General features: G+C 45.8%; 1 protein-coding gene across 2 annotated transcripts in view; it reads left to right on the top strand.

Moving 5' to 3' along the window:
• The window catches only part of atp8a1 (ATPase phospholipid transporting 8A1), a 182,245-nt gene that overhangs the window by 125,934 nt on the left and 34,357 nt on the right, over nt 1-21,954 (top strand). For both annotated transcript variants that reach the window (XM_084150005.1, XM_084150006.1), the window contains exons 23-26: nt 5,841-5,905; nt 12,301-12,473; nt 14,574-14,757; nt 16,771-16,881. In XM_084150005.1, the coding sequence (XP_084006131.1) occupies nt 5,841-5,905; nt 12,301-12,473; nt 14,574-14,757; nt 16,771-16,881 (533 nt within the window). The remainder of the gene's footprint in view (nt 1-5,840; nt 5,906-12,300; nt 12,474-14,573; nt 14,758-16,770; nt 16,882-21,954) is intronic.

Raw genomic sequence — 21,954 nt, 5'->3', positions numbered from 1 at the left:
CAGCATCTCCCGGCCTGTGGCGGCCCACGCTGTGAAAAGGACCTCACGCCAACCTTAGGAAGAGCTTGTAAAACCGGACTCTGTTTACCCGTTTAAAATTCATCGGGTGCTGAGAACATGGTTGAGCCTGTTTGGCGTTGACCTCTGCTGCTCTAGAGGCTGAGAGCGCAGAGAGAACTGTCACAGCTGTAATCCAGTCCACTGGAAAATACACATGGTGACACAACCATTCTGAAACCTTATGCACGTCTCTGCCCTGGCAGAATCAGCAATGATATCACATTGAGTGACCTGACTCTAAAGCTGCCCTTGATGCTTTAGGCAGGACCACTTGGACTACGACTCCATGAAAGCACACTGCCCGCTGGTGTAGTGTGTTCAGAGTGTATTCAGTCTCCCAGCACATCACTGGAGCGAGGACGGCCAGGCAAACAGCACCATGTTAGTCTTGGCTGAGGGGGGCTTCGTCCCCTCTTGGAAGGCAGACATGAAAGGGCAAACGCCCTCCGAAATGCCAACGCAAACACTGGCCTACCCTAACAACCCGCTCTCCCCTCACCATGCCCAGTGATTTAGTGGAGTGCCACCCCCACCCTCCCTCCTAATGCCCACTGCCCCGGCAGCCATTTTGAGAAGCCACTATGACCACATTGTGCAGCTTTAATTACTTACCCCCCCAAACAACTAACAAACCTCTGGGATGACCGTGTGACACGGTGTCACGCCGTTCACATTCCCCAACTCCTTGGAGAGCACTGTTGTTTAGTTCCGCCAGGCTCCAAAAAACAAGGAATTTACTTTCTCTGGTGAATAAAAAGGCCAGTTTGGTCAGAGTCAACTGATCCTTTAAGATAAACAAATTAAGCTAGGGGTTGTTGCAGGGTTGACAGGGGGGTATAGAGGTGGGGAGACATTTTACACATGTTGGCAGATTTTTGGCAAGTTTGCACCAGGTCCAGACCCCCACCCTGTTTGGTGTTGATTTGAGTCTCTGGAGGTGAAACCTGCACACTCCTCATACAGACCCCCTGTGTGTGGTGTGTGTGGTTCTCTCTCTCTTAGACATTCACACCCAAACACTCACTTATACATCGTCACTTATACATGCAGATGGAGGTTTTATGGTAAACACTCAAAATGAAACCGGAGTCAATTCCAAGCTCGACCAAGCCCACAATGTTTGTATGGTCACTTCGCAGATGGTCCACTCTGATATTGCTCAGGAATTAGCCTGAGGATTTAGGTAGGCCCATTTTTTGGGGGGGCTGGGCATAACTGGATCCCCCTGAGAGCCACTATCTCTCACCTCTCTGGTGACCCTGACCAGAGACAAAATGGCCGCTCCCTGGGGAACCATGTTGAACAAACAATGGTGTAACTGCCCCCTTAAACCAGGAAACAGACATGTAACCCAGAGCATTACTCAGAGTTTTTCGACTGATGGACTGCAGACTGTCGCTGTGCACCTAATGAAGTTCCAATCATTTGTATTTTTCACCCCATCGTGACTTCAGCTAATAACAAAGGGAAAGCAAACAGAGAGCTCAATTTCAGGAGGGAGTACATATAACCTATTATTTGTCCTTCATTCAGTATTTAGTTTATTTTGGAAAGATAATCATGATGTATAATTATGTAATGGCCACTTTATTTGGATAGTCCAGCTAGTCCTTCTATAGATCTACAAATGGTCATACTATCAACAAACTCTCTGTTGATAAGCAACTGCTTGCTAAGGTTACGGTTAGGGTTAGAATTAGGGTTAGGGTTAGAATAAGAGTTAGGGTTAGGGTTAGAATAAGGGTTAGGGCTAGGGTTAGGGTTAGAATAAGGGTTAGGGTTAGAATAAGGGTTAGGGTTAGAGTTAGAATAAGGGTTAGGGCTAGGGTTAGGGTTAGAATAAGGGCTAGGGTTAGGGTTAGAATAAGGGTTAGGGTTAGAATAAGGGTTAGGGTTAGGGTTAGAATAAGGGTTAGGGCTAGGGTTAGAGTTAGAATAAGGGTTAGGGTTAGAATAAGGGTTAGGGCTAGGGTTAGGGTTAGAATAAGGGTTAGGGCTAGGGTTAGAATAAGGGTTAGGGTTAGAATAAGGATTAGGGTTAGAATAAGGGTTAGGGTTAGTGTGAGGGTAAAGGTTAGAGCTAGGGTTAGGGTTAGAATAAGGGTTAGGGCTAGGGTTAGGGTTAGAATAAGGGTTAGGGCTAGGGTTAGAATAAGGGTTAGGGTTAGAGTTAGGGTAGTAGATAGTTTAAATGTTACTTATAGTATGTATATTAAAACTAAATGCATGCTCTTCAATCGAACGCTGCAGGCACCCGCCCACCCGACTAGAATCACTACTCTCGACGGGTCTGACCTAGAGTATGTGGACAACTACAAATACCTAGGTGTCTGGTTAGACTGTAAACTCTCCTTCCAGACTCACATTAAGCATCTCCAATCCAAAGTTAAATCTAGAATCGGCTTCCTATTTCGCAACAAAGCCTCCTTCACTCATGCTGCCAAACAGGCCCTCGTAAAACTGACTATCCTACCGATCCTTGACTTCGGCGATGTCATTTACAAAATAGCCTCCAACACTCTACTCAGCAAATTGGATGTAGTCTATCACAGTGCCATCCGTTTTGTCACCAGAGCCCCATAAACACTGCTCAAAAAAATAAAGGGAACACTTAAACAACACAATGTAACTCCAAGTCAATCACACTTCTGTGAAATCAAACTGTCCACTTAGGAAGCAACACTGATTGACAATACATTTCACATGCTGTTGTGCAAATGGAATAGACAACAGGTGGAAATTATAGGCAATTAGCAAGACACCCCCAATAAAGGAGTGGTTCTGCAGGTGGTGACCACAGACCACTTCTCAGTTCCTATGCTTCCTGGCTGATGTTTTGGTCACTTTTGAATGCTGGCGGTGCTTTCACTCTAGTGGTAGCGTGAGACGGAGTCTACAACCCACACAAGTGGCTCAGGTAGTGCAGCTCATCCAGGATGATGGCACATCAATGCGAGCTGTGGCAAGAAGGTTTGCTGTGTCTGTCAGCGTAGTGTCCAGAGCATGGAGGCGCTACCAGGAGACAGGCCAGTACATCAGGAGACGTGGAGGAGGCCGTAGGAGGGCAACAACCCAGCAGCAGGACCACTACCTCCGCCTTTGTGCAAGGAGGAGCAGGAGGAGCACTGCCAGAGCCCTGCAAAATGACCTCCAGCAGGCCACAAATGTGCATGTGTCTGCTCAAACGGTCAGAAACAGACTCCATGAGGGTGGTATGAGGGCCCGACGTCCACAGGTGGGGGTTGTGCTTACGGCCCAACACCGTGCAGGACGTTTGGCATATGCCAGAGAACACCAAGATTGGCAAATTGGCCATTGGCGCCCTGTGCTCTTCACAGATGAAAGCAGGTTCACACTGAGCACATGTGACAGACGTGACAGAGTCTGTAGACGCTGTGGAGAACGTTCTGCTGCCTGCAACATCCTCCAGCATGACCGGTTTGGCGGTGGGTCAGTCATGGTGTGGGGTGGCATTTCTTTGGGGGGCCGCACAGCCCTCCATGTGCTCGCCAGAGGTAGCCTGACTGCCATTAGGTACCGAGATGAGATCCTCAGACCCCTTGTGAGACCATATGCTGGTGCGGTCGGCCCTGGGTTCCTCCTAATGCAAGACAATGCTAGACCTTGTGGCTGGAGTGTGTCAGCAGTTCCTGCAAGAGGAAGGCATTGATGCTATGGACTGGCCCGCCCGTTCCCCAGACCTGAATCCAATTGAGCACATCTGGGACATCATGGCTCGCTCCATCCACCAACGCCACGTTGCACCACAGACTGTCCAGGAGTTGGCGGATGCTTTAGTCCAGGTCTGGGAGGAGATCCCTCAGGAGACCACCACATCATCAGGAGCATGCCCAGGCGTTGTAGGGAGGTCATACAGGCACGTGGAGGCCACACACACTACTGAGCCTCATTTTGACTTGTTTTAAGGACATTACATCAAAGTTGGATCAGCCAGTAGTGTGGTTTTCCACTTACATTTTGAGTGTGACTCCAAATCCAGACCTCCATGGGTTGATAAATTTGATTTCCATTGATCATTTTTGTGTGATTTTGTTGTCAGCACATTCAACTATGTAAAGAAAAAAGTAATTAATAAGATTATTTCATTCATTCAGATCTAGCCCACTGGCTCCAGGCCATCTATAAATCACTGCTAGGCAAATCTCCGCCTTATCTTAGCTCATTGGTCACCATAGCAACACCCACCCGTAGTATGCGCTCCAGCAGGTATATGTCACTGGTCATCCCCAAAGCCAACACCTCCTTTGGCAGCCATTCCTTCCAGTTTTCTGCTGCCAATGACTGGAACGAACTGCAAAAATCTCTGAAGCTGGAGACTCTTATCTCCCTCACTAACTTTAAGCATCAGTTGTCAGAGCACCTTACCGATCACTGCACCTGTACACAGCCCTTCTGAAATTAGCCCACTCAACTCAATAACATCCCCATATTGTTATTTATTTTGCTCATTTGCACCCCAGGATCTCTATTTGCACTATCATTCCAGTGTTAATAGTAATTGTAATTATTCTGCACTATGGCCTATTAATTGCCTTGCCTCCATAACTTGCTACATTTGCACACACTGTATATATATTTTCTGTGGTATTTTTGACTTTATGTTTTGTTTTACCCCATATGTAACTCTGTGTTGTTTTTATCGCACTGCTTTGCTTTATCTTGGCCAGGTCGCAGTTGTAAATGAGAACTTGTTCTCAACTGGCTTACCTGGTTAAATAAAGGTGAAATAAAAAAAAATAAAAAAAAAATAAATAAATAAAAAAAAAAATAAAAAAAAATAAAAAAAAAATATATATATATATATATATATATTAGGGCTGTCAAATGATTAAATTTTTTAATCAAATTAATCAGAATTTTCAGTGGATTAATCATGATTAATCACTATTTGCAATTACACCTGAATCCTAACCATTTTTTTTCTGAAATGCATACCAAAAGATAAATAACAGGACACAGATACATAATTTTCATATTATGTCTGTTTATTAACACAGCCAAATAATGGTGTTTTAAATCAAGCTGAAACATACTACACACCATAATATTTGTCTTTGGCTGTGGCTCTTGACGGTGGCTTATAGAATGAGTCTTGAGACGCCACTTGCAAAACATCAAGGAAACCTGAGTCTTCTACAATGCTAATGGGTCTACAATCCTTTGCAATCCATTTTGCTATTGTGTTGGTCAAATTATCTGAGGTTGATTTTGTTAATTGCCTGCAAACATTCAGCGTGGTCTGGCGCAAACCACTTGCTGAATCTGACGGCCCAGCAAACGCATGTTTGGCGTTGACATGGTACTTCAAGCTTGAACAGCTCCGGTGAAATTGAAACTCCTTCTTACAAATCTTGCAAATAACCTTGTACTTGTTAACTGTACCATCATCATTCTTTTTATATTTGAATCCGTCAATAGGCCCACTTTGCTCACCTTGCTCCATCTCGCCTCTAGCTCCCAACCACTTTCCTGACCTGAATAATTTGTCACACTGCGCATGCGTGAAATGCGTTTAAAAAATTGACGTAATTAACAGCAAACAACTAATTAACGTCGTTAACGCGCTATTTTTGACAGCCCTAATATATATATATATATATATAGTCCATCTGTAGATGCTCTACAGACTATCCAAATGAAGTGTTACCAATATAATATATGACAGTGTGAAAAAAATGTATACTGTACTTCAGTATGTTTTTGATGTTTGCACAAACGGACATTGCAGCTCATCTCTTGTTTCACTTGACCCTCTCCAGGACACTCCTGCAAACTTCTGACCAAGAACATGGGCATGCTGGTGATCAACGAAGACACACTTGACGTGAGTATGGCAGACTGATGAGATGTTATTAATAATAATCTACAAAATCACTTTAATTGAACAGGGAATGCGCTATACTTTAGCAACCTGTAGGCTTACGGTGTGGACTGTATATAGTCCCATAATATCCTTAAAGGGACAGTCTGGGATTGATGCATCCATGTTTGGAATTTTTAATTAATGGTATAGCGCAGTCTATGAATTTAAGAGTGGTTACATTTCTCCAGTGGTGACTGCTTTGTTGTTTTTTGAATGCCAGATTGCACCTTTAAAAAGCTATTTTGTTGAACTGTTGCATTGGATTTTCAAATGTTTTTAGTTATTATGTTAGTAGTGCTGTCACTCAGCATAATCCAAATCGCAACGCTCCCTCTCAAATGATAATCCTAATCCATCCCTGTGTGAAACAAAAACACCAATCTGTTCTGGTTTGTACCCTGGAGCCCGCTAAGAATGCCAAACACGCTCTTTGTGCCAAAGGTAAGTCACCACCACAAATGCCTGACGGTGTAATCTCGCTTAAGACCGAGCTCTGTGTGTGGCCCGGTGTCCCCAATCAGCTAGTGCTGTTGATTACTGTTAGCTCATTAGTTGATTGCTAAATCGTTGCCGCCACTCCAAAAAATGCTGAAAATAAGTTTTGTGTAAACTTCAATGACTAAAACCAGATAGAAAGTATGTAGAAAAGATAATGGAGCTATATATTTTTTTATAAGATCATCTTTGAGAACAAACAATCACTCCCCAAAAAACTAGACAGTAATGGGGGCCAACATTGATTTTGTTATAATGTTCGAGTCACTCAGATCGCATAAGAACACGGCATAAGTCATGGCAAAATGTGTAGAATTGCAGAACATTTGCTTTAAAACAGCACCATTTTGTCTCTGCGGCCAAGAGACAGCGCCCTTGGCGTGGCGGCCAAGGGGAGGGCCTTTAAAATCGGAGACAGCGTCCTTGGCCGCCACGCCCACTAGCACGCCTAGGGGAAACACTGATTTTTCTTTGTTCCTTAGTCTTTCCTTCTCTTTCTCTTCTCTCTGTCAGTGGCTTCTCTGACTCTCCTGTAACAACCCGCCCTGTTGTGTTAGTTGCCTCTAGTGACCACAGTGCATATGCTTCAAGCCCATAGGCTGCGTTTACACAGCCAGTCCAATTCTGATCTTATTTCCACTAATTGGTCTTTTGACCAATCACATCAGATCTTTCCATGTCAGATATTTTTCAGAGCTGATCTGATTGGTCCAAAGATGCCTCCATCCAGAGGGTTGTAGTAAAGTAAAGTATAAACTGAGGGTTGTAGTAAAGTAAACCCCAGCTAGTCACAGGGCCGGGGGTTCTGAGGGGGTCGGGGTTGGGGTTGGGGCTGGGAGCTCTGATGGGGTTGGGACTGGGGACTCTGATGGGGCTGGGAGAGAAGACTGGGTTGGGTCTGGGGGCTCTGACAGGGCCTAGTGGGCTGGTTGGAGAGGGGGATGTCGGTCAGCACATAGCCAGAGCCCAGCATGCCGCCTTCTGCAAGATGGAGAAAAGAACAGAAGACGGCCCGGGGGGGACCCCTCCACCCCACCCTAAACCCCTTTAAAAGTAGAGCAGTAGAGAGGGAAGAGGTCAGCAGGGAGAGCCTTGTCTGTTGTTGGAGGGATGTAAAGGAGGACAAGGGACCACTGCTGCTGTCCTCCAGGGGAGGAAGGAGGGAACAGAGTGGAGGAGGAAGCGCTCACTGTGTGTGCCCAGTGTGTCGGAGCTGGAGTGAGGGATGCACAGAGGGGATGGAGGAGGGGATACAGCGATGACGGACGACCTTCACTCTGTCAACCCGACTGGTTAGTGTGATAAATGGAGGTAGAGAGGAGAAGTTTCAGACACCGCCGTTCATAAAGCATAAAACGCGGATGGCCCATTTTGAAATGTCAGCTCCCATTCTCCTGTGGCTCAGCAGATGCCTATAAGTTTGCTTGTAAAATATGGAGGAATTCTCTCCCCCCCTTCATTCGGGCTCAATGAACAGAGGTCCTGTCGGCGGTGCTGCTGGGAATTGGAGTTCATGTGGTGCCCGAGAGTAATTGGAGCGCTTCTTTCCCCCCCTTTTCCGTGTTTAGAAACAGTTCTCAAAGAGAGGGTGAAGTTTTAGATGGCTTGAAAGCGACCCGAGATCTCTTCTGTGCTAAATCTTCCATCCCCCCCCGAGACCCGAAGTGAAAATTGTTATCCAAGAAGTAGCTAGTAAGGAAGGGGTCATTAGCTGAAGCTTCAACTTTGGCTCATTGACTAATTTAGTCAAAGAGAGGGAATGGAGAGCAAGGTACACATGTTCACTGCTATACAATCAGTCTTTCTCACACTTCTAAAAATCAGGGCGTTATTCTGACTTAAGATCCACTTGCTTGACTGACCTTTTTGCGCAAATCTCCCATTGCCGTCAATAATGATTTACGTGAAAATGTGATTTGCGCAAGCTTATCTAAACCCCTATACTGGGCCATAAATGTAAAATGGTCAAATAGTCCCCTGTAGCTCAGTTGGTAGAGCATGGCGCTTGCAACGCCAGGGTTGTGGGTTCGTTTCCCACGGGGGGCCAGTATGAAAAATTTGTGCACTCACTAACTGTAAGTCGCTCTGGATAAGAGCGTCTGCTAAATGACTAAAATGTAAAAAATGTAAATGAATCAAAGCTTGAGTCAAGCCTATCTGAAGGTTTCTGTGTGGAGTGGGTGTAGTGCAGAAACGGGTCAGGGGTCAAACCAGAAGGACAGAGGAGAATTTGTGTGTGCCACGGCTCATTGTTTCTCAGACATCACTGGCCTCTCTGCCTGATGCCTGACTGGTGGAGCTGCCATGGCTGAACACTGGGCCTGAAGAACACACTGACTGGTGGAGCTGCCATGGCTGAACACTGGGCCTGAAGAACACACTAACTGGTGGAGCTGCCATGGCTGAACACTGGGCCTGAAGAACACACTAACTGGTGGAGCTGCCATGGCTGAACACTGGGCCTGAAGAACACACTAACTGGTGGAGCTGCCATGGCTGAACACTGGGCCTGAAGAACACACTAACTGGTGGAGCTGCCATGGCTGAACACTGGGCCTGAAGAACACACTGACTGGTGGAGCTGCCATGGCTGAACACTGGGCCTGAAGAACACACTAACTGGTGGAGCTGCCATGGCTGAACACTGGGCCTGAAGAACACACTAACTGGTGGAGCTGCCATGGCTGAACACTGGGCCTGAAGAACACACTGACTGGTGGAGCTGCCATGGCTGAACACTGGGCCTGAAGAACACACTAACTGGTGGAGCTGCCATGGCTGAACACTGGGCCTGAAGAACACACTGACTGGTGGAGCTGCCATGGCTGAACACTGGGCCTGAAGAACACACTGACTGGGAAGTGTGCGTGCCTGCGTGGATTGTCGATGTTGGTGTGTGCACGGATGTGCATATGTCTGTGTGCTTTATGTATCTGTGTATGTCGGATATGCCCCTCTGGGTCGGATATGCCCCTCTGGGTCGGATATGCCCCTCTTTGGGTCAGTCCAAGGTTGTATAGAACTGTACGAGACTAATGGATACATGTCCTCCAACTCGGAATCCCTGTCAAGTGTGTCATGTTTGTTACATCACTCAAGAGTTGCATCAACAATGAGCTCAAAGTCTTGATTAGCCACTCCTAAACCAAACACAACCCAGTCACATAGGCTAAACTGGTCAGTATAGCCATAACAAAGAGGCTTTAGGAGGAGACAAGTAGCATTAGCACTAAAATACCTCAGAGGAAATGGGGGGGAATGGGTACCCTACTTGAGCAAATGGCTGCACTGTTTGTGGTTATCATGAATTTGTGATAAATCACTTGTATCCAAACACATACATTCCCAGACATATACTTTACAAAGTCAGTACTGTACACAGGCTTCCATACATTAGTGTTCCCTATTAGGAATCTCTCTTTTTTGTTCCAGGATGAATAACGATATCAAATGTGATAGTATGCTCACTGTAGTATGTAGCTGTTCCCCCAGCGCACACTCACACTGCGCTTGAAAGCCTGTGTGCTGTTTTATGGCCCCGATAGGGGATGGGCACGCTCATGTGGAGAAGTCCTGACAGCTGCACTCCTCCCTGTCTCCTCTCTCTTGTTCAATTTCTCTACCTCTTTAGCCCCCCCATCTCTCTTTCTCTTCATCTCTCTCTCGGTCGGTCAGTCGGCTTTGAAACCTGAGGCCCTTCTCTCCAAATATTGTCCTTCAAGCTTGGGTTTCAGAGCTTTGTTATGCCAGGAGAGGGTTGCATGGCCCCGTCAGTGCCCTTAGGTATCTAACCCTCCTCAACGGACCCCTCCCAAGCCTCATTCATGACCACTAGGTCACTCCCGCATTTCATAATGCTCGTGCCCGGCCGAGCCATCTGTTCAATGCGTTAGGTGTGACCACCTTCGGGTGGAACGGCCCACCTAGGTCTCGTAACCCAGTTTATACCCTCGCTCTCGCACACGCCCAGACGCGGATACCTGGGAGTCTCACACACTGACCTCACTCTTCAGACCACACCAGTCTGCCGGAGTCTACCACTCAAATGGGCAAACAGGGCGACTTTCCGCCCTTCTTTGAGTTCCCCTTACAATCCTTTCAGTCACTTCTTAGTTATGGGCTGTTAGTCATACAGGACAATGTTGATCCCCAATAATGGAAGTGGGGCCAGAGTAAAAAAGTTAGGGAACCACTGCTCTAGAAGATGCAATGTATCCTACTGCCCAAATAAATATTACCAGAGCTGCGATCACGTTTCATCCATGTTGTTTTAAGCAGTCTGATATCTTATTTCCGTTAACCAAGCCCATGGCCCCAAAACCACATGCTCGCAATCCTCACAATCCTCTTTTATAAGCACATCCATATCTGTTCCGGTCACTCTTAGAAATGGATCCTTGATTGGGGTTTCATTTCCTGATGGGTTTGGCATCTGGGAGATGGTTGGAGAAGTTTTCTCTCCAGATGCACAGATGATGTCACCACGACTAGGTCCAATCTCCATCCTGGGCTTTCCTGAGTGCAGGATGTTGGCCTTAGCCGCCCCTGTTAGAGGGCACTTAATCTTACCGGCCATCCTCAATATTTATGGCATTTCAACATCGCTTGTCATCGTAGCACTATATCACACACACGACTCGAGAATACATCCATTCACGTCCCAAACTTTTTGCTCGGTTTGGGGTTTTAGTAATCGCCTCTTGGCTGGGAGTCTGGATATTCTGTCCAGTAGGCATGTAAAACACAGGTCAAACATGGAGGACAGCTGCTATACGGCAGCTTAGTAAGAGAACGGAGAGTGGAGAGAGCAAGGGCTTATCTTTTTACCAGCCCTCATTGATTTAGGGACTTATAAAAGATGGGGCCTCCGAAGACGCTCGCAAGCCAGGTTACAATTTAGGACTTTCGAATGGGCTTTCAAGCACAGCGCTGACCTGAGATCTGTGGAAATCGTATCTAGCAGGGACCCGTACGCGCTTCTCGGTTTCCGACATGAAACGCAGAGGATGGCGGATCCCAATGACATATGTCTAGGGTGTCTGTCCTCACGGGAGCCCCTACTTACGAGCCTTCGCTCCAGCAGATGATCCGAGGAATCACTCTTTATGGGGGAAATTCTATCGAGGTTCAGTGCTTTCCCAAGCCAAACACCACCCATCCGCCAGCACACCCTAACCCTTAGAATAACAGTCTCCTATTTAAGGCCCTATTTGCCATTTGAAGAGAAATTCTGAGTTTGAAACGTAAAACCAACAGAGGGGTAAATGTAGTATCCGTATATTCAAGTCGGCAGTGATTAAAATCGTCCAGGTTTAATCAGCATATGGAAATATTCCTGGCTACCAGTTTGAACAAATTCAGCTGGCTCGGGACATTCCTGAAAAATAGCTCGTAAACCCAGATGACTGTACAGTACTTGGTTGCTGAGAACAAAATTATGGAACTGCGCCGTGAGAGAGTAGAAACCACTTTTCTCTTTGCTATGCTATTGGTATTAATGCCAGTGTAAAGTTATGCTTTTCCAAATGAACCATCAAACCATTTCTAATGGAGTATGCCTTACGTGTTTTTGTGTGTTTTTATTTTCTTATGTTCTATCCTTGCATGATGTTCTATCATCTGTAACAAATCTAAATTGGCTTGGCAAGCTTGAATAATCTTTACCATATGTCACAATAACACTGTAAAAATAATAACGGGATCGATGATGTCAATGAAATCACTGGAGAATAGGGTTGCCAAGCATCGTGTTCTCTCAAAAGCATTACATTGATAACCATATTTAATTTACTTCATTGTAATTTGTATCATGTATTCTGTCTAGATAGTTCTAATGATGAGGAACTGTGTACCTTTTTCAGGCAACCAGGGAGACCCTCAGCCACCACTGTGGAATGCTGGGAGACGCCCTTTACAAGGAGAATGATTTCGCTCTCATCATCGACGGAAAGACGCTAAAATACGCCCTCACGTTTGGAGCACGGCAGTACTTCCTAGACCTCGCCTTGTCCTGTAAAGCCGTGATATGCTGCAGGTAAGGCCCAGTCACCTATAACAGCGTTACACTATAGTGTGTGTACATAGTACATGCTTTCAACTAAATAAGTTTACTGTTCGAAATGTGTTAGAGCCACACTATACTCCGATTCAGACGCTCATTGGATGTTTCCTGTTGAGAGAACTGAGAACCAAGACTCCAAGTACAGAGAATCCCAAAATGGTTAGTTCAGCTGGCATTAAATTTAGCCTAATGTATCGTAGGAGCAAATCATGACAAACCTGCCCATTCAAAGGTTTATGCACTGTCCTGAAAGGTAATCATTTAGTGTGTAGCTCATGTATTTTAGCAATTTAAAACCTGAGGTAGTCAAATATAAAATGGTAACGTTAGAATTACGAAGCTGCTGCGTGTGTTGATTTGCACTGGCCGCATAAATAAAGGGAAGTACTGAAGTGCTCAGAAGGTCTGGACAGAAATCACTGCCACGTTTTTTAGGAACAACAACAAACTACATACAGGTGCCACACTGCCGTGATCCAATACATGACATCACTGCCGTGATCCAATACATGACATCACTGCCGTGATCCAATACATGACATCACTGCCGTGATCCAATACATGACATCACTGCCGTGATCCAATACATGACATCACTGCCGTGATCTAATACATGACATCACTGCCGTGATCCAATACATGACATCACTGCCGTGATCCAATACATGACATCACTGCCGTGATCCAATACATGACATCACTGCCGTGATCCAATACATGACATCAGCTTTTTTTTGTGCTACTTTCTCTCGTTATACAGCACCCTGAGCGCTGACAGACCTCGGGAGATGAACAAGGAGGTCTCTTTAGGCACATAGAAAAAACATAAACCTGTCTCACTGGGTTTGGCTAACCCTAACCACGACATCCAGTTTACAACACCTTCTCTTGAGAGTTTTTGTACTGTAGCTGTACATCATGGGTTGCGTCCCAAATGGCACCCTATTCCCTATATAGAGCCCTTGTCAAAAGTAGTGCACTATATAGGGAATAGGGTGCCATTTTGGATGCATGCCATGTCTTCGACCTGGGCCAAGGCAGAGAAAGCTCTGTAGCTTGGAGCTCCGGGAGCCTGTAAGACTCAGCCTGTCATTTCAGGGGTAAAAGTTGGAGAGCTCGAAAAAGGAGAGACCACAGAAAGTGGCAGATCCATCACATAACGAGTGGTTTTACAGGCGCAGGCAGCCAGGGAGGTCAGCCAGGGGTCAGGGGTGGATGAGGTCCGCAGACACGGGGAAGGAGAATGTCTGTCGTCAAGAATTATCATCCAGAAAATGAGATAAATTGCTTGTGTAATACCTAAAGCGACATTGTTTCAAAGACCTCGTCTCAGTTTCGAGTACAGCCTCGGCCTTGTGTTTTGTTGTTAGTCGGCTCGGCACCAACCCACCTTTGCAACTCCCTTTTTTGTTCTTCAGAATTAGGAAAGCACTATGAGATGAACTTTACAGAATGCTTTCTGTTGTATTAATCAGCATTGTGTAGATGTCTGCACCTCGCTTCGATTGGTCAGTTCTGGAAAATGGCTGAAAGTGTGAAATGTGTTTTGCAGACATGAAGAAAACGGACAGTTAAACCAATCATGTCCCATCTCATTCTAACGTCCTGCGTCACAGACAGTTAAACCAATCATGTCCCATCTCATTCTAACGTCCTGCGTCACGGACAGTTAAACCAATCATGTCCCATCTCATTCTAACGTCCTGCGTCACAGACAGTAAAACCAATCATGTCCCATCTCATTCTAACGTCCTGCGTCACAGACAGTTAAACCAATCATGTCCCATCTCATTCTAACGTCCTGCGTCACGGACAGTTAAACCAATCATGTCCCATCTCATTCTAACGTCCTGCGTCACAGACAGTTAAACCAATCATGTCCCATCTCATTCTAACGTCCTGCTTCACGGACAGTTAAACCAATCATGTCCCATCTCATTCTAACGTCCTGCGTCACAGACAGTTAAACCAATCATGTCCCATCTCATTCTAACGTCCTGCTTCACGGACAGTTAAACCAATCATGTCCCATCTCATTCTAACGTCCTGCGTCACGTCCTACTCTCCTTTTAGGGTGTCCCCGCTGCAGAAGTCTGAGGTGGTGGAGATGGTGAAGAAGCAGGTGAAGGTGATCACGCTCGCCATCGGCGACGGCGCCAACGACGTGGGAATGATCCAGACAGCACACGTGGGTGTGGGCATCTCTGGCAACGAGGGCCTGCAGGCCGCCAACTCCTCCGACTACTCTATCGCACAGGTGAGGGCTCCAGAGGGACGTTTTTCCTATGTACAGATCTAGGATCAGCTTCCCCTCCCCCAAGCCTAACATTAACCATTAGTGGGGAAAATGTCAACCTGACCCCGTCTAGGGGCAACTCCTTACTCCCACAGGTGAGGAGTTTGAAAGGAGTGTTAGGGTTAGAGGGGTTTACTTTGGGAGTGATTAGGAGTCCCATAGGGCGGCGCACAATTGGCCCAGCGTCATCCGGGTTTGGCCGGTGTAGGCCATCATTGAAATAAGAATTTGTTCTTAACTGACTTGCCTAGTTAAATAAAGGTAAAATAAATAAAAAATACTTTGGGCAAGTGTGCCAGTATCAGTGGATCAGATGGGTCATCTTAACTTACCCAGGTGAGCAGTAGCAGGACAGGCATCTGTTGACACCTTATTCTATAGCCACAGTTAGGAACTGATATAGAAACCCCATCTTGAAAATCCTTATGTACACGCATTATTCTATCTCAGTAACCAGTATCTCTGAAAGTCATCTTGCATAAGCAGCATTGTGGCGGTAACAAAAGCGACAGGGCTTATATACTGTATCATGGCTACATGTTTTCATGTCTCTCCATTATTTCATGGTATGTGCTCTCTATGCCTCACTGTACATATAGCCACAGGGTCTGTGAGCGAGCCAAGACTAGTTCACTAAAGCACGATGCTGTCTCCATGGCATCAGATTACTCTGCCAGAGACTGTCTTGTCTTAAGTGCCCCCACTATCTATCTACATGACATTCAGAATGACGAAAGCAGACGGCTTAATTTAATCCGTTTAGGTTGCATCTCAGTAACGTATCGAATTACCTTCCAGGCGTGTTGTTTCACCCTCATTGGCGTGTAACAGTGTACCTTCTGCAATTTACTGTGCAATAAAATCGACCTTTGCAATTGCATAAGTTGTTTCCTTGAATTGTACTGTACAGGCCACAGCCCTGTCCAGACTCACTCCAGACAATGTATTGATTATATAGACTGTAGCATCATAGCTGCATAGGAAGACAGTTCAGCATTAAACAACCTGAAAATAATTTATAGTGCAGTACTGTCCTTTTACTTGGAAATCAATTTTGTGAGGTCAGCAATACATTCTAGTTCTATGTGATTGAGATGTACAAACAGCACTGTGAAACTTGTTCTGAGATCAGCTGAATTAAGTTCAGGGCCCAGGCGCCTCTGCTTTCCATCTGTCATCAGCTCATGACTGTGGGAATACAAGCCGTTTGATCTCAGAGTGCCCGGGGTCAGCAGAGCAGGATCCCCTTAAATGCTTTAATTTGCTAAGGAATACCGTCTCCTCCCTGCTGTTTCTTTGAAAGACGACTTGGCCGTTCAAATAATCACAATTCTGTTGGCGTTTGACTTCATAAAGGCCTATGCATTACATAGAAGTAAATTACTTAGAAGTTACATAGAACTCAAGGTCCATAGAACTGGAAAACAGGATGAGATGTTGAACATCCCTACATCAGTGTTACAGTATGTGTGTTGTTTGTAAAAGCTAAGCTTGACGGTAACCAAGACAAAACAATTGCCCAAGAGCAACCTTCTCAATCTAATCAATGTTATCAACAAGCGATTACACGAATATGAAGTCCGCCGCATGCCCCAAATAGTAGGCTTATCAGAAAGCCATTAAAGTATTATGTGGAGCCCTGGGAGAGTGTACCCCCTCTCTGCCCCTTTCCCTTTTCAACAACTTAAGGCAAAACTAAGCCCAAGCTGTATTAAACTGTGACAAAAAATGCCTGAAATGTATCCGTGAAGACCTTGCCCTCAACTGCCCTTCAGTTTCCTGCTTTCAAACGACGATAAGATTGTTCCTTTATTTAATCTAAGAGTTCCTCTCAAATGCAGTTTTTTCCTCAAGGCATAGCCCCGGTCCTGGGTTGTCCAGGAACACTCTGTATGTAAACTCTATAATGCCAGTCTTACAACTTTTAGGTTATTCATTTATCTTGGCCCTTCTTCTCCCTGCCCTCCCACGCAGTTCAAATACTTGAAGAATCTTTTGCTGGTCCACGGCGCCTGGAATTACAACCGCGTATCCAAGTGTATCCTGTACTGCTTCTACAAGAACATTGTCCTGTACATCATCGAGGTAAGTCATGCAGCTCTCTTGACACCAACCGCCTCAGTAGGGTTCCCAGGGCAGTGGCATTAAAAAAGGTGGATTTTCCGCATGACATTACCAGCTTGAAGTGAAGGGATTTTCCTCTTTTGTATTTTTTTTATAACTATGCCTATGCCCTATATGCTAGTTTGCCAATTTGTCTAAGTCTATATACAGATATATATAACATATGCTATAAAACAGATTCCATGTATATTCAGCTTTACTGACACCCAGTAGCCAAGAATCCAATGGCAGTTTTTAGAAAGCTGTAGTATAGATAATAGGAATGCTGTTCACCATGTGAAGCATTTTGGCCTCTGTGGTCTGTGATGGCATTTGACAGAAGCCAGGCCTCGTGCTGATAGCCGTTTCAGATCTACAAACAAGAGTGATCTGACAAGCTGACGGCTTGCTATCAGCACCAACTTTATCACAGGGTGCTCGGACGGTTTGATCTATAGCCCAACACACTTGACTGAAGGAAGTTGCACCTCTGGAACAGCTCAATGTTTTTCTGAAAGTCTCTGAAGCAGTGAAGTCGCCAATTAGCTTTTGGCTGGCAATCCTTGTGCCCGAGATGTCTGTCCATTGGGAGCCAGTGATACAGACACAGTGAATTACATACTCCCCTCTCCCCCCTGAGTGAGACATCACTGTGTGCTTCTGGGCGCGCTGGAGGATTAGACAAGGGGCTTCTGGGCCCAATCATCCTGATGATGTCATGAGAATGTCACCACTGCTGACAAAATGCTCACGGCGCATTACAGACACCGTAGGGTTGTACGCTGTAAGCGACACAACCCGTACGGAAATATGAGCCCTTTAAAATGTTATTTTTTTCCATATTTTTCTGGGCCACTTGATCTTTGAACTCCTTTTTCATCTTCGTTTTGGTTTATGTGCTGCGGTAAATCTCAGCGTAACCTCAAGGATTCCAGCATGTCTGCGTCTTGTCTATGTATGATGGCCCACGTCTATAGAAACAATGTCTTTCAATGGATCACAGATCTTTGCACTGTTGGGACATGACTTCTGAGAGACTCTGATGTCCAAGATAACATAACCATTTTTAATGGTAGTAAACTGCCTTTGTTGACACTGCAACAGGCAATCCTTTCATTTTCATAGGGCACCATAGACATACAGATCCTTGTATTTTTTGTCTCATTCACCATTTCCCTTTGACTCAGTGTACACACTAAGTACAGCTTGGATTTCCGTCAAACCATTTAGGTAAAGGATACCAAATGTAAATGAGAAACAAAAATGAAATTCAAATTGCAATCAAGGGCCGCCGGTGATGGAGGCAAATACACGGCATGGTCAGAAATTAGACCTTTAAATGTAAATGCAAATTTTGTTGTCTTGGCTTTTTCCCCCTTGGGGTAATCTTGTTGCACCCACTGGGAAACACTCTTTGAACTTGAAATAGTTGGCAAAAATGTTGAAATGATTGCCAAAGACCGGCGGTTCTCATCACACACCAGGCCATATGACCCTCTCTCGTTCCTTTATGTAAATGATACATGGACTTGACTTGTGGTGGTGGGAGACTCTGAGCAAAACAAGCTCATTACAACGTTTTCCTGTCTGAATTATTCCCCCACTTTATTTAGCCTCTTGTGTCCAGCCACCAGCGCTCTTTCAAATATACCAGTTCCCTTTTCATAAGCAGGTTGTTTCTCTCAGCTTGTGCAGCCTACAGTTCTGTCCGCAAGGCGAGTCCCTTCCCAGCACACCTTTTGTTAACTCCCTGAAAATGTAACCCCCCCCCCCCCTCCCCCCCCCCCCCCCCCCCTCACTACCCTCCTACAGGGGATTCATATACATAATAGAGGATTTCTTCACTGTTTTGCTTCTTTGTAAAGTATCAAACGCCCCTGTTTTGTAAGGGCCTGACAGCCAAGACACAAGCAACCCAGGGGAGGGCTAAAAGTTACATTTGTTGCACTCATAGGTTTACTTTTGTGAGCACATGTTTTTGACTCTCCCGCTCCCAGGTCATGTCCTAGAAGCAGAAACTGGGAGAAAGGTAGAAATGGGGAATTTTTACTTTTTTCTGAGAACATTGTCTGTTACAGTGTGTATTAGAAACTGAATACCATGGCTAGGAGATTGTATAGAGGACTGTGGCCTGGCCGGGCCTGGCTTGTTCTGTTCTCTACTTCTCTGTCTAGCATTAGCCTTTGGTGGTTTGAAAAGCATAGGGGGGGGGGGGTGGGGGGGTTCAAGGCCATTGTAGGGAATGTGAGTGTAGGCAGAGAGGAAGAGGCGAAGCGAGAGGTTTCACTCTCGCCAAAATGTGTCCAAAATAAGCCCAATGCGTTTCTATGGGCTTATTTTGGACCTAAGCTTGTCGCCTGCCTTTCCCACCTTTGGGACAACGACTCCCATTTTTAGGGCGGAGACATGAACATCTCGTCATTATATACAGATGTCCGATGGTGGGAGCAGAAGCTGTGTTATAATTGCTGTTTTGCTGGGAGCCTGGATGGAAGGAGGTTAATTGAGCATCAGGAAGTGAGGCTGTCTGCTGGAGGGACAGGTGGGGCTACCATTCAATGCCCCAGTCAGGTTTCTCATGGTCTCGCTCTTCCCCAGCTAATGAGCTGTCTTTTTCTGAAGGAACACTCAAACTTGACAGGACTTAACTTTTTCTTAACTTTGTGAGGTATGGTTGGAGGGAGACAATGATGATCAGAACATTACGGGGGAAATGAGGGAGCTGAAGATACTGTGAAGTTATAAATTACACACATGCCAAAGGATATTCAACGCAGCAGTCATACACTACTTTCTTTCCTTTGTCTATAATCTTGCAATGCTAAAATTTGACAAACTGGAAGGATTAGCCACATTCAAACTGAGACCTTTTCAATGATGTTGCCATAGCGACTTACTTCAAATGTTTGGTCCAGCCGAGCACTACTTGGCTTGATTGACACGTCGTCAAGCAGCCCCAGAGAGACTGATGGACAAGTGGCATTTATGAGGTAATTACAAGAGGCTCATTCGGTGCGGCTCAGAAAGCCTGGAGAACGCCTGGAGCATACCCCTCTCTTTCTCTTCCTTCATACCCCTCTCTTTCTCTTCCTTCATACCCCTCTCTTTCTCTTCCTTCATACCCCTCTCTTTCTCTTCCTTCATACCCCTCTCTTTCTCTTCCTTCATACCCCTCTCGTTCTCTTCCTTCATACCCCTCTCTTTCTCCTTTGCCTTTTTATATGGGGGATAAGGAGTCTGTTTGGATTTTTTCAGGGGTTCTGCATAGGCGCAAAGAGTGCTGTCGTTTTGTTGAGGACAAATGTCACTCCTCTCTCTCCCTCCACCCCCTTCTTCCCACACAGATGCCTACGGAGCTGTGGGACGGCGTTTCGGAATCATTGATTTTTGATTCTGCTGATGAGTAACCAGGGAGCTTCTTTATCGGCGGCTCCCTTTCCCTCCTTCCTCCGATCTGTTTTTCAGAATGTGGGAGAGAGAGGCCAGCCGCCAGCCCTCTGCTGAGGGGGAAAATATGAAGGAAAAACCCCTGCCTGGACCTTCCCCTAATGAGCGAATCAATGCATCTCTCGAGAGAGAGGGAGAGAAGGGCGCTAGCGGGACCTGAAGGACCAGGCCAAAACACTCACGCAGAAGCTGTTACAGCATGCTCTGAAAAGGGTTCTTTTTCAACTTAGCACAACAATATATCAGCCCGGAGCCCCTCATTGAGCCGGCCCTTAATTAATTCAGCACTTTGACCCGCCTGCTAGGCCAGCCACACCACACTGCCGGTTTAACCTGCTCCGTGGCTTTCGCCTCGTCTTGCTGTAACCCGTAGCAACGGGGCCTATATATTAGTTTCATGAAGACAGATCCTTAAACACATCTATTTTATTTCTGATGGATGTACTGTACCATGGGATTCTAATTAAATGAAATTGTCACATGCTCCGAATACATCAGGTGTAGATTTCCCCAAAAATACAGAGGGAGCACAAAGCAAAACATCTCCGGGGGAGTCACGTTCTTTTAACGTGTGTGTGTGTGTGTGTGTGTGTGTGTGTGTGTAAAAGAAAAACAGGAGTTGACCACCAGCGGCCCCCACTTTAAAAAACAACATCATGGTAGAATGCACCTGATGGAGGGAAGAGGTGGGGGAGAGGGAGTGGGGTTTAGGAGCATGCATACACACACTTGCTTCACTCTCCTCGCCCAAGAGAATGAACAGGAGGGGTGGGCGGGTGACAGACATTTGTTTTGGGAACATTTTCGCGCATTCGCTCGATTGAATGGGAAGGGCCTGGCTGGTGGATTGGGAATTTGTCATGTAGAGAGTGGGTGGCGGTGGCGGGTGAGGCCCTTAGTCCGAACCGAGAATATGTAGCATTTCAGGCCTTCATAATGCAGTTAAATGAAGCGAGGAAATGTTCACAGCCTTGCCGTGGCACAGCACAGCAACCCAACAGAAAGGGTCTGTCCAGCGCCACTGTCTGTCCACACAATTACACAGAGACAGACAGGCTGTTTCTCACCGGAAAACAACAAGCCCTTTCTTTGCTTGTCATATGCTTTAATTAACATGGTTGGAAATCGATTTACGTTATTTATATGGAAACAAGTCTACCATCAATGACAAAATGTGTTATCGTTGCAGTCTCTGGATATTTCTCCAAAAGGTACTAGTTTTCGGTAGTTGTTAGTGTTAGAGCAACAACCAGCTAAATGTACACTTCCCTGTTTTCCAAAGCCGTGGCAGTTTAGTTTCTTGCCTGACAGGTGAAGCTGTGTCCAGACAAGTCTGACTAATCAAGGAATGAGGTGATAACTAAGATTCATATGGTTTAGATACATTATCTTCACCTCCCCTCTCCTCCCTCGTGAGCAGATCCAAGGCTGTCTTTATCCAGCCAGTCTGTCCAATCCCCTGGCTCCTGCCTCATCACTAAGGCTGGCTGTCACTTGGATGTTGCTGGCTGGCTCATTGGAGGGAAACGGTGGGCTTGATATACTGTATGTTCAGATGTTATCCCAGGCTAAATCCATTGGAAATATTACACTGTGGAAATGGTATCT

Source organism: Coregonus lavaretus, assembly GCF_964263955.1.
Source record: "Coregonus lavaretus genome assembly, chromosome: 32".
Classification (NCBI taxonomy): domain Eukaryota; kingdom Metazoa; phylum Chordata; class Actinopteri; order Salmoniformes; family Salmonidae; genus Coregonus; species Coregonus lavaretus.
This window is presented reverse-complemented; position numbering and strand designations above follow the sequence as displayed.